This window comes from Hydra vulgaris, chromosome 08 (assembly GCF_038396675.1).
Source record: "Hydra vulgaris chromosome 08, alternate assembly HydraT2T_AEP".
NCBI lineage: Eukaryota > Metazoa > Cnidaria > Hydrozoa > Anthoathecata > Hydridae > Hydra > Hydra vulgaris.
Window position 1 is genome coordinate 10,828,657 of NC_088927.1, and position 14,086 is coordinate 10,842,742.

The 14,086-nt window shown below is 27.6% G+C and overlaps 1 protein-coding gene across 1 annotated transcript in view; it reads left to right on the forward strand.

Moving 5' to 3' along the window:
* Positions 1-13,819, forward strand: part of LOC136083005 (dynein axonemal heavy chain 3-like) — a 65,720-nt gene extending 51,901 nt beyond the window's left edge. The window contains 16 exon segments of the mRNA XM_065802416.1: positions 231-388; positions 1,069-1,229; positions 1,532-1,537; positions 1,672-1,768; positions 3,559-3,610; positions 3,726-3,932; positions 4,062-4,269; positions 4,591-4,697; positions 4,901-5,044; positions 5,113-5,276; positions 5,495-5,648; positions 5,718-5,975; positions 12,030-12,166; positions 12,252-12,340; positions 13,148-13,269; positions 13,757-13,819. Coding sequence (XP_065658488.1) covers positions 231-388; positions 1,069-1,229; positions 1,532-1,537; positions 1,672-1,768; positions 3,559-3,610; positions 3,726-3,932; positions 4,062-4,269; positions 4,591-4,697; positions 4,901-5,044; positions 5,113-5,276; positions 5,495-5,648; positions 5,718-5,975; positions 12,030-12,166; positions 12,252-12,340; positions 13,148-13,269; positions 13,757-13,819 — 2,127 coding nt within the window.
* Positions 13,820-14,086: the final 267 nt, after the last annotated feature.

The following is a 14,086-nucleotide window of genomic DNA, read 5'->3' on the forward strand; positions in this document are numbered from 1 at the left end:
ATGTGATTCAATACATGAAAACAAGTTAACACAACTGCCAACATTCTCTAATTATGTTTCTGGCAATTTGTACTTTTTTTTATCTTTACAACTGGAACACCTGTGTTTATATTTTTTAATCAAACACATCTGTTTATTTTTTGAACACCTGTAATGTTTAAAATACTTTTAAATAAAAAATTTTTTTTTTTTTAATATTGTTGTATATTATTTTAAATCTTTTTTCACAGACCATTGAAAAAAGTGAAAAATCAGATAACCTGTTAGAACGAACCGCTCATCTAAATGATTACTTTATAAAGAGTGTCTATAATAATGTTTGTCGTTCATTGTTAGAAAAAGATAAACTTCTTTTTTCATTTCTCCTTACAATCAATGTGTTGAAAGCAAGGTACTTGGAATTTTATAATGAATATTAGAATTTTTATAAATAAAGATTTCTAATAAATATTTCATTTTTATTGGCTCTGGTTTATGTCTAACAACTTACTTGTAGTGAAATAATGTTTCACTTTTTTTTGGTTGTTTATGCTATTTTTTTATAATTTTTTATTTTAAATCAATTTTTTTACTTCTCATTATTTCTATGAAAAAATTCTTCTCTAAACCAAGTCCTATAAAGGTCCACCCCAGAATAAACTCTATAAAAGTCCATATTCAACTCCATCTTATATAATGCCAAAATCTGATATATCATTACATAAGATGTGATTTCAAGTTTTTATAAATTATTTTGATATTTTTTAATATGAAAAGAATTCTTTTTATTTTTTAATTTTATGTATTACATCACCATGATTCTTTGTGTATTACATCACCATGATTCTTTGTGTGTATAAGCACTCTTTGTTTTTAGTTTTTACTAAGCATTTAGTTTTTACTAAGCAATAAATTTTTTTTTTTTTTTATTCTGCTTTTATTTTATCAAGTTGTTTTATTAAAATTGTATAAAAATTTGTATAATATATGAATTTATAGTTTTTTAACACTCCAGATAATACATTTATAAAAAAAAGTTTAATCCATTTTTATTTTTTAATTCTCAACATTTTAATATCTTTTTTTATTAAAGAATGAAATAGATGATCAAGTATGGCGTTTCCTATTAACTGGCGGTGTTGGATTAGATAATCCATACCCAAATCCATGCTCTTCTTGGTTAAATAAAAAATCTTGGGCTGAAATTGTGCGTGCTTCTAATCTTTTAAAGCTTAATGGTCTGAAAGATCGTAAGGAAGTTGTTATTTTTTTTTGATGTTATAACTTTATTTTAAATTTTTGTCATAAGAATAAAAGCAACCTTTGCATCAAGTGGCAAGTTGTTTTTAGCATTAGTATTTTTCTTATAAAGGTAGTATTTGGGACATGCTGTCTTTATAAGTAAAACACTATTGCTAACTGCATTTTTACTACTGCAGACTGCAGAGTTACTAGCATTTTTCATTGAAAACAAATATGGATAATTTGTTTATGATAATAAAAGTGTAATTTCTGTTTTCATTCTGTCAGACTTGTTTTTAATTTTTGATAGATTTAGGTCATTCATTCATACTGTAAAAGTTTTATCTTTTTTTCCTTGTCCTAATGTTTTCTTGACACAATATCCTGACTCGTATAATTTCTTTATCTGGAGTGAATTTGATTTAAAAAAAAAAAAAATTTAATGTTTAGAAATGAATCTTCCAGGATGGAAAGTTGTTTATGATTCTGCGACTCCTCATTTAGAAAAATTCCCTCAAGCATGGGATAAGTTATCAGGCATCAAAAGGTTGTGATTATTCCTAATTTATTATTATTATTTTTATTTGCAATTTTAATTTCTTGGTTACTGTGACAACAATATTTTCAAAAAAGTTAGGCAGGAGTGAATATAAAAAAAATTTCATGCTTCTTTGAAATCAAAACTGATTTAAAAAAAAGCTTTTTGCATTGTATAATAATTTTTCGTTATTTTTTGTTGAAATTTAAAATGGATTCTCCAAAAAAAATGTAAACAATCAGAAGTTGGCACTTTAAATATTTTTTATATTTTTAATGAGACAACTGAATAAGTGCAAACTGGCATTAGTAAACCAAAAGAATTTTTAAACTTTGCCATAAGTGTGAACTGGCATGAATGCCAGTTGACATAAGTGTGAAATGCCAACGTTTGCAAATTTATTTGGTGCATTTATCTCAATTAGCGCTTATGCAACAGCTTCGCACTTATGCCAGTTTGCGCTTTTGCCAATTTTTGCAAATTTTTTTGGCGCATATTTGCCAGCTTGCACTTATGCCAGTTTTTGAAACTGCTTCACACTTATGCTAGTTTACACTTATGAAATTCGCACTTATTTAGCCTCCCATTTTAAGTTAGTGTATAATTTTTTTTTTGCTTTACTAATCTCCCCACGTCAAAGGAGTCACTGCAGTTGAGGAGCTTACCTATTTTTTAAGTTGTTCTTAACAAAATTTAAATTAGGTATTACTAGCGACATGGTGGAGATTGAACTAAATACATGATTGAGATTGAACTAAGATTTATGAAGTAAACACTTAATCACTAGTACTTTTTCATATAAAAATAATTTCATTTAAATTTAGAAATTTCTTAAGAAAATTCATATAAAAATGAAAATGTTGTAAAGTGGAACTTGGTTTGGATAAATAATAAGTTAAGTTTTTAGTTCATTTTTCCAAATATACAAAAAAGTAAAAATATATGATCAAAATGCTGGCAAAGGATGGTTGGCATTTATGCATTGTCATACATGAACACCTCAAGCAATTTGGTAGTAAAATTATTGCTATTTTAATGATCACATGGTTTTTGATTGTATATTTGAATGAGTTAAAAAAGCAGCTCAAACTAGATGAAATAAGCTTTTTAGTTATAAAATTTTACAACATTCTAGACACAGATATTTGGTTTTACAAAGCATAAATTGTCTTAACTATTCTGACTAGTTCACAACATAAATACCATTTTAAAATCTCTTATTATAAAGTTAACACTTAGAATAAACCTTCTATGCCAAAAATAGTTTCAGCCTATATAAACTCATTTTCACATTTTTTAATTCAATACCCAGTGCCAGAAGAAATATTGAATAATTGTGTTAAATAAAGTTTATATTTAAAATTGATTTTATATTTAAAATTGATTTGATTAATGATCAATTTTTTTAAATTAAATTATGCCTTTAAATGGTGCTGAGTTTTTTGTATATGCATAATTAACATCATAAGCTGCCATAAAAATGTCAAGGCCTGTAGGTTGATTGCTGTCTTACAAGTTCATCAAGTAAATGATGTTTCATAACCTTTTAGTTTCTGGAGTTAAAGCTTAGCATAACTAAAATAAGGGTTCCCAAAATAAACTCCGAAGTGAGTAGAAAACCAGACATAACTTGGATTCAAAAAAATTTCTAAAAGAAGTTTCACTTTAGATTAAAGAATATATATCACTTATATTAAAATATGTTTTAATACTCTGATCTAATTCAATAAAATATGCAGCTTAAAACAGACCCCTTGACAAAGTGGTTTTGATTTTTTATCTTAAAATATTTTTTTCAGGCTTGCAGTATTGCGCTGCATCAGACCAGATAAAATTATTCCAGCTATACAGGTATAACTTTTTTTTAATATTTTTTTCATGTTTTATTTTTGTCATTGTATTTTTATAGTTTTGTTTAAAATGTATTGACTTTTTGTCACAAGACATTTGTACATTTATTTGCTAGGATTTCATTATTGTTACTATGGGTGCATTTTACATTGAACCTCCAACATTTAACTTGCCATTAGGCTTTAGTGATGCAAACAATACTACTCCATTAATATTTGTTCTTTCTCCTGGTGCTGATCCTATGGCTGCTTTAAAAAAGTTTGCAGAAGAAAGAGGTTTTGGTGGAGATATGACTCAATGCATATCTCTCGGACAAGGACAAGTATGAGAATTAAATTCAATTACATTAATGGTTAGCTAAACTTTAAATAAACAACTTATTATTTTTTTCATCATTATGTTTTTATAAAAAAGATAAAATTGATTTATAGTTTTTTTTATATGGTTGTAGGGTCCAATTGCGTATAAAATGATTCAGTTGGCTTTGAAAAATGGGACCTGGGTTGTTCTGCAAAATTGCCATGTAGCTACAAGTTGGATGCCAACTCTTGAAAAGATTTGTGAACAAGATATAATTCCAGAAAATACTCACCCCAATTTTAGGTTATGGTTAACAAGTTACCCATCGCCAAGTTTCCCTGTATCTATTTTAGAAATTGGTATGTTTTCTTAGTTAATATGAAAATGCAAACATATTTTTCAAATAATTTTTTTTCAAGAGATTTTTTCAAATGTCTTAAAAGGTTTTTCTACCAAAGTTAAAGGTTTAACCAAATAATATAATTAACCAAATAGTAATAAAAAAAGCTAGGAATGAATCTTATAGGTTTATAAATCAAATTTATATACAAGTTTTAGTAGAGCTTTGACTTCCAGTGAATGTATATTATAACTTTAACTAGCTTTTAATTCATGTTTGGATAGTTAATGCTTTTTTTTTGTTGAATGTTATATTAATTCAAATTTTTCTACTTTTAAAGGTGTTAAATTGACTAATGAGCCTCCAAAGGGAATAAGGGCAAATTTACTTAGATCATACACTAATGATCCCATATCAGACAATGAATTTTATAGTAGCTGCAACAAGGTAACATTTTCGTTTTTAGAATTGATTTTTTCATTATAGAATATTGAAGCAACTTTTTCAATATTTTTGTTTTGGTACCATCAAGAATCTTTTTATTTGTTGATTTCTATCTCATACTATTGATGAATACTTTCTGAGTTAAAGTAAAATAATGCTAATTACAGTTTAAAGTGACTTTTTTTATTTTATTTTTACATTCATAGTTGCTGCAATGGGAAAAAATGCTGTTCGAATTGTGCTTTTTTCATGCTTTGGTTCAAGAAAGACGAAATTTTGGTTCGCTAGTATGGAACATACCTTATGAGTTTAATGAGTCTGACTTACGCATCAGTATGAGACAGTTGCAGGTTTATAATCCTTTATTTAATTTTTTTAAATTATTAGATTTTTTTTAATTGTCATTTTTTTTAAATAGATGTTTCTCAATGATTACAATGTCGTTCCATTGGATGCTCTGGTGTATTTGTTTGGTGAATGTCATTATGGTGGAAGAGTTACTGATGATAAAGATCGTAGATTGTTACTCTCTCTACTTAAAAATTTTGTTTGTGAAAAAGTGTATAGTGTTGATCAATATTGGTAAATACAAGTTATTTTATTATAACTATTATAGTATATATATATTTTTTTAATTATTTTTTATTATAATTATTATAGCATGTATAATTTTTTTACTATAATTCTTATAGTATATATAATTTTTTTATTATGATTTTTGTCTATATAAAATTTTTAAGTATATATTGCTAATATTTGTTTCTACAGTTATGTTACTACATCACTGAAAAATTTTTTAGTTTTTCACCAAGTGGACTTTATTTTGTCCCCAATAAAATTGGTCTTGAAACATATGTTGAGTACATAAGAGCACTTCCAATATTATCTAATCCTGAAGTTTTTGGTCTTCATGAGAATGCTGATATCACAAAAGAACAAAAGGAAACTCAAGATGTAAAAAAAATTCATACTTTTTTAAATATTCTTGTTAAAAAAAAGTCGTTTTTTAAATTTTGAATTTAGTTATTTGATAAAATTCTACTGTCTCTGCCTCGTCAATCTAGTGGACCTGGTAAGTCAACTGCTGACTCAGTATCTGATTTAGCTGACAGTATACTAGCAAAGTTTCCACAAGAATGTAATTTAACTAGTGTAGTGAAAAAGTTTCCAGTTTGTTATGAAGAGTCAATGAATACTTTTCTCAAACAAGAGTTAATTCGATTTAATTGTTTAATAAAGGTTGTCCGCACTTCATTAGTTGATATTCAGAAGGTTATTAAGGTAGACTTTTATTATTATTATTATTATCACCATCATTTTTATCAGAAAACTTATTTTTTCTTTTTTTTTTAGACTTAAATTTTTGTCAACTTTTGTTTCTTACACAAGTTTGTCAATAATAATGATGATCATCATAATGATCATCATTATCATGATCATCATGATGATGATCATCATCATGAATGATCATTATAATCATAATGATCATCATCATGATCGTCTTCATCATCATCATCATTATGATGATCATGATTATGATCATGATCATCATAATCATCATGTTTATCATCATTGTCATCATTAATAATGATAATTATGATGATCATCATCATAAGTATCATCATCATGATAATCATGAAGATAATCATGATAATGATCATTATCATCATGTTTATTATGATCATCGTCTTCACGATCATTATGATCATTGATGATGACAATCATGATCATTATGATAATGATCCTAATGATGATTTGTCATCATCATTAGGATCATTATCATCATGATCATGATTACCATGATAATGATGATCATAATAATCATCATCATTGTGATCATTATCATCATAATCATCATGATGATCATCATGGTCATCATGATTATAAAAGAATTCAGATATTAAATAAAAGTAATATGCAATTTACATAAATGTGTTATTTTTTATTTATTTTTTTTATTTTTTTTATTAATTCACCTCCCCAAGGCCCAGAAGGCCGCTACAGACAAGGAGGCTACTTAATTGTGGTTATAACCCTCTCTCAACTCTATAACTCTGAAACACAAAACTTGACAAACAAGGCCGCTGCGCAGAGAAACAAGTTGAGCGCGGTACTACGAGGGACGGTTAATTTACATTAATCAATTATTTAATTTACATAAATGTATTATGCAGTTTACATAAATCTGTTATGTAATTTATATAAATAATGTATAATAAATAATAAATAAATAATGTTTACATTGTAATGTATTTATATTTAACAATCAATAGCATAGCAATAGGCTCTTAAATGCAAGATGGCTCAGATCTATAAGAGTCACAGACTAGCTAAAAATAAATTAATTTTTCTAAGCATTGTAGTTATAAAAATGTAATTTAAAAAATTATATAACAATTTTAACATTTTATTCTTTCCAAAAAAACATTTTCATGTTGTTTATAAACTACAGCTAAAACTATATCAGACATATAAGCATGAAATCTGTTTTTGTATATAGGATTCACACTAATCTTTTAATTTATCTAAAATTAAAAGATTCTATTTAACATGATTTGCTGTTTTGAAATCTTCTTTTTGTCAGTTTCTTCAAAATAATCCAACTTTTTGTTGCTTGATTTTGAAAAAAGCAGATTTATTCATTTTTAAATTAAACTTTTCTACAGCTTGCGGTCCAGCCAAAATTTCTATCATCTTACATAAGAATACAAAACTGTTCTCCAGGAATCTTTTAAATTCTCTCTATGCTAATATTTTATATTAACTATTATCTGGACTGGAATGAATACTAAACTTAATCTTGTTTTTCTGGCATCTGTAGTTATTTTTAATTTTGATAAACTCTGGAGGACACTCTGACTATTATTCAGTCAGACTTCTAAGTATCTTGGAGAAGTATTGAGATTATTAAATCTTTTTTTATTCTGACTGCAGTAATAAAGTTATCCTCAAAGGCCATCACTCTTCTTTATTTCCAATAATTATTGGGGTTCCATAAAGTTCTAATCTTCAGGAAGATCATAACTCGATCCCAAGTAATGATCTTTCTGGCAACCTTACATCTCAAGTTGCTCTATTTGCTGATTACTCAACCATACTCTTGTCTTGACAAAAAATCTTTACTTGTTGATCATATAGAAACGGCAAGCAACTCTCTTACTGAGTCCTCTTGGAAACGATATATACTATCCGTTGCTAAGTTAACATCTACTAAGGTTGTTTCTCTCCATTGTGTTGATATTTTTCTTTTTTCTGATTTCATTCTCTATCTCTATAAATCTCTTAATTGTTCACGTATGGAATACTGTTTTCATATTCAGGTTGATTCTTTTAATGATGCTCATATTCTTTTAGATATTGTTCAAAAATGCATAGTAAATGCAGTTGTACCTGCTTTACTTTTCAAGCCTAAGCCACTGTCCCAATGTCATAAGGTTGCATCACTGTCTCTTTTCTACAAATACTACCATGATCAGTGATCAACTGAGCTATCAACTCCAAATCACTCCATCATAAACTCATCCTTGTTTAACCCATCACTCAGCTAAGTTGCATACTTTTACTGTATCTGTCCCTTTGTGTTCTAAAAATTTTTATAAGTCTATTTTTTCCGTTGCTTATCAATGCCTTGGAACTTTCTCCCATGTTTGCTCTTTATTGTAGTTTTTTGTTTTCTATAAACTCTCAATTTAATAGTAGTTGCTTGCAGCCTTGTTTTGAAGAGAACTAGCTTTTAAAACTGCCAGAATGAAGAATATCTAGAAATTGAGTAGTAAAGAGACCATGAGGTTTTATATTGTACCATGCAAACAAAACTTTCATGTTAATGTATTTGTCTTAAAATAGCAATCTCAACCTTTCTGATGTTGCGACTCCTTAATAACATTTGCCAAGTTGTGGTGACCCTAACAAAAAATAAAAACTCCTAAATCAATTAATAGGGTTGCTCCTAAATCACTGCGTATTTACAGTTAACTATTATGTTTTTTGACTTCTTTTATTTATAAAGATATATATCTGATTTTATTTATATCTGATTTTATTTATAAACTTTATAGGCGCCATTTTTTTTTTGTTACAAATTTTTTTATAATTGATAGGGACCCCTGACAAATTGTCAGACAACCCCCATTTGGGTTACAGCCCACAAGTTGGGAACTATTGTTTAGATGAAAAAAAAATTTTTATTTAAGAGTTTAGTCATAAATGGGGCGAAATGGTAAAATTGAGGGGCTTTTAATACACCTTAACATCTTAGTTTTATCAACTTAAACCTATAGTTCAGTATATAAAAAAAACTTTGTAATAGTTAAAAATGTGTGTTTTTGTCAAACTCTAGCATTTGCTTTATATTAAAAAACCTATTTCTATTTACCCAAGACTCCTATTATCCAACTTTTAATAACAGTTTATAGTCAGTTTGCTTAACAGTGTGAAGAGTGTGTTCTAAATTTAATTCTACACAAAATGGATTTAAAGATGTAGAATAGTATACGCGTTATCGAGAGTGACTCTGTAATTAGTTTTAATTGCAGAAGAGTCTTTAATCAACAAATTTCTAACATCCCATTTTGAGTTAAATAACTTACTGTCACACAATCAATATGGTTTTTAATCTTCTCCTTCTACATCTGACTTGCTAACTAATGTATCAGCAATTTTTTTCCATTAATTTACCTCAAGCTGGAGTAAGTAGTTAATAAGAAAATAACAGTTGAATCAAAAATAAAAATTTTAAAGTTAATAAATAGCTATCTTGTTTGAAAAGTAAGTTGCGGTATATAATGCGGTAGTGGTGTAGTGGTAAGAGCGCTCGCTTCATAAGCGAGAGGTTCGGAGTTCGACTCCCACCACGTCCCTGGAAGTACCGCGCTCAACTTAGTTTCTCCGCGCAGCGGCCTTGCTCAGAAAGGTTCGTGTTTCGGAGTTAAAGAGTTGAGAGAGGGTTGTACCACGAATAACAACTAAAAAAAAATAAAAATAAAAAGTAGCCTCCTCGACTGTAGTGGCCCCCCTCGGGCCTTGGGGTGGTGAATAATCTATAAAAAAAAAAAAAAAAAAAAAAAAAAAAAAAAAAAAAGTTTGACCATCATAAATAAACGCCTGTGAACACACCTTTTTTTTTGAAGAATTATAAAGAAGTGCATCATCAAAAGTAATTAAACGTAAACAAAACTAAATTTTTTTATTGAAAGTCTATTGTTTTTTCTCCATTAAGTATCTGAAATTTTTATGTTTGCTGTCTAACTGTTTAATCTAAACCCAAATGGTTTTATAATTTCAATCTGTCAGGGTTGTCAATCTGTATGGCCTGAGATTAGCAGGCTTTGGCATTAGACAAAACCTTTTTACAATAGTTTCGAGCAAAAGTAAATAGACGTCTGGTTTCTGGAGAAATGTTTCGCTGAAGTTGTTTTTCTGAAAAGTTATGTAAGAAGTACATTTGTAGGAAGACTAAAGATTTCTACCCAAAGACTTCACTAAGAAAATCAGGAAAAGAGCCACAGTCAGCTTCAAGGTAGTTGTAAGAGGTACAATGGGGGGATTCTGATGATGGGGGATTCTTATGATAAAGAAAAATGAGATAATAGTTCAGAAAGATCAAACTGTGATCAGAAGCACCTAAGGGTAAATGTGGAGAAACTAAGCACTGACTAGGATCAGAAACAAGACATAAGTCGAGAAGAGAAGTTAAATGATTTGGGCTGTCTGGAAAGCGGGTTGGAAAGTTGACAGTTTGAGTTAGAGATTGAAAAAGTCAAAAGTTGTGTGCCTTAATGCCTGCCGAGTCACTGACACTAGTGCCAAGCCATTCAGTGTGATGAGTATTAAAGTTACCAACAGCAACAATATTGGCTGAAGGATAAAGAAAAATAGGGTTGGTCAATTTGATCAGAAATAACATCGAAAAAAGTGTCTTGAGATGATGAGAGCGATATAGAACAAAGAGAAAGGCAATTGAGTGAAGTTGTGCTAAACGAAACCACATGAAAGAATAATCAGTGAATTCAAACTTAGTTTATCAACAAACAGGTGACTTCTGGAGAATCTTTAACAGTATCAATAATAAGGGCAAATCTGTTATTCCACCTTTCTTGTAAGGTTCAGATTTTGTCACCTTCCCTAAAGACAAAGCTGAATTGTTTGCTTAGAACTTTTTATCAATATCACCTCTTGATTCCACTAGTTGCGTTCTACCTGATATAGCTGTCAAACAGGTTGATCCGTTACTTGGCATTCGTATCACTCCAGCTTCTGTATCTAAAGTGGTTTCCTTCTTAGACTCTTCTACAGCTTGTGATCCAGAAAATATACCTGTTATAGTCTTGAGCATTTGAGTAGTCTGTTAATCGTTATCTTGCTCTAAAAACTTCATCTTTTATCTTCCAGTAACTCCCAACTTTTATATTTGTTGCTTGCAGTCTTGTTGGAAGTGAAGATATTGAAAAAAATAAAAAAATAAAAATTTGCAACATTTAAAACCATGTTTTTTTATAAATATTTGATTTAAATAAGTCTATCTAATTCTATGGTTTTTATGTAAAAGTTTTTTACAGGACCTTAACATGTCTAAAAGGTTATAAAAACTAAAAAAAAAATATTTATGTTTCATTAAATATGAACATATGCGAAAAAATAATATACACTTGTTTTAACTGCAACTTTCCTATTTTGCACATAGTTTTATGGTCTAATTAAGGCATGTCACTTGAAGCAATTGATTTTAATTTTAAAAAGTTAAAAATTTCTGGTACCTACTGAATATGCTTATGATGGCAGTGTTTAAGGTAACCTTTTTTTTCTGCATTACTCAAAAAAAAGTTTCAACATTCAGATTGGAAGTTTATTCTTTGATTTTTTACCGTTTGCGAAACACTACTTGTTTATTGTGAATGATAATAACACTATGTTTGGCCTATACATAAAATATATTTAAACAACAATTCCATCTACATAAAGAAAAAATAGTTTTGTTTAAGAAAGAAATCAACTCCTCTTATTTTGAAAACAACTGTTTATGCAAAGTTGCATAAAATTGCATCTATCAGGGGCATGCTGTTGTCTGTCGTTTTTAATAAGCAAAATCTTTGTTTAAACCTTCTTGTTGTTTAGAACATTTATAAATTGTTTTTATAACCTGATCTTATCATTATATATTGGTAAACTTACTTCAAATCTAAAGATTTAAATATTTAAAAAAATAATACTTATATATTTTTATTGAACTTATTTTTCAAAGACAATAAAATTTAAAAAAGTTTATTTTTATGTGTTCTCTTTTATTTACTTATTTTTTTAATTTGATAATATTCATAAACTCGCTTTTTTATTTAGGGTCAAGTTGTTATATCTTCGGAGTTAGAGGATATGTTTAACAGTATGCTTGTAGGTAAAATACCAACAGCATGGGCAACCAAGTCTTATCCTTCCCTTAAACCTCTTGGGAGCTATATTGCAGATCTTCTTGAAAGGTTTTTTTTTTTTCATTTTTGCTATTTGTATTTAACTTTCATTTATAATTATTACTTATAACAGTATATGTTTTCAATTAAAAAGGTTAAACTTCTTCAATGATTGGATTAATAATGGCATCCCTAAGGTGTTTTGGATATCTGGATTTTACTTCACTCAGTCTTTTCTTACAGGTAGGTTATAGTAACTTCCATTTTGGTAAAACATGAATTAGTTAATATATATACTTTTTATTTAAATATGCAACCAACAGTTTTTATTGCCTTAGCTATAATCACAATATTTAAAAACAGTTTGAACTAAAAAAAAATTAACTGAATTATTGATACAGCCAATTGCTGAATTAACAACTTAGTGAAAACCAATTCGGATCAATCGATGTTAATATCATATATAGATAGAAATAATTTCAATTGTTTCGAATTTATTTGAAATAAAAACAAGTCTATCTTCTCGAAATAAAAATATAAAATTTTGACAAAGTCAAATATACAAAGTCAATGTAAAATTTGTCAAATATAAAATTTTGACAAAGTCATATATACAAAAAATAAATTTATACAGTTTTGACATGTAAATATAGTTAAATTTGAATATGGCATACAAAAATTTAATGCCACAATCATTAAATATATAAAGTAAATTTGTTTATATTATATATAAGTATATAATATAAATATATTTATAGGGAGGAAAGTATTTAATAAATAAAATATATAATAAATCTATCTAAGTATAAACTTTGAAGTTGTGACTTTGAAATCAATCTTTCTTATAATTTAATTTTTCTCAAATTTTTTTTAAATGTAACTATTAATAAAATTCTAAATTTTTTTCCAAATTAAGTTAAAGTTGTTTAGCTTAAAACACTTTTTTTCTATATCTATTAAACAATAAAAGAGTTTGTAAACATCATAAAAAGATTTTTATTTTAAAAATGTTAAAACCTATTTAAAATGTAAAGTCTCTTTGTTGTTTAGGTGTATCTCAAAACTTTGCTCGGAAGTACCATTTGCCTATTGATCACGTTTGTTTTCAGTTTTTCATCATAAAAAAAGATGCAGACTTAAGTAAAAAACCTGATGATGGTGTTTATGCAAAGGTTAGTTTCTCTTTTTGTTTAAGTTTAGTTTTTTTTGGTGTTTATCCACTGCAAATAGAAGAGAATAAACTCTAAGAGAATGGTGTTGATGTATTTCAAAATTTATCTTTAGTGACATGAGTTGATTACTTCTTTTTCATCGCTAATTGGATTTTGAAGTAAATTTTCTTTCAAAACTCTATTTTTTTAAGATGAGAACTAAGAAAAAAACTGGGTTGTCAAGACAGTAAACAGAGTTTACTGGGTTGTCAAGACAATTTATTACTTTTTAAAAAATGCCACAAATAAATTATTTTTTACAAAAAAAAAATTGAAATTACAATCGTAAAATTATTTTTTACTTAATATGTTGGATATGCTGTGATCTAATCAAAACAAAGTCACTCTAATTTTTTTTTTTAATATATTCTAGATTTGGTAAAATGTATTTTATAGATATTTTTTACTTTCTAAAATTGTAGAAATATATTTTATAAATGTTTTACAGGGTTTATACTTAGAGGCTTGTAATAGAATATCCTATCCGCCTAGAATATCATATCCCCCATAAGAACATTGAAAACGCAGACGATATTTAAAGTTATAACATTTAGAAGTGCACCTAGGCCGTCCGAAAGAATAATCGGACATAAACAATGTTTCTAAATGGTAAAAAAGTAAGATTGAATTTATGCATAAATGTTATTTAAAGTAAAAAATTGATATTATATCCTATATTATACTAAATTATATATCTAATAAAATTCTTATGCAAGAAGGATATAATATTCTCAGTCAAAAATAATAGTGTACCCTATATTTCTTAAGTTTTATGTCA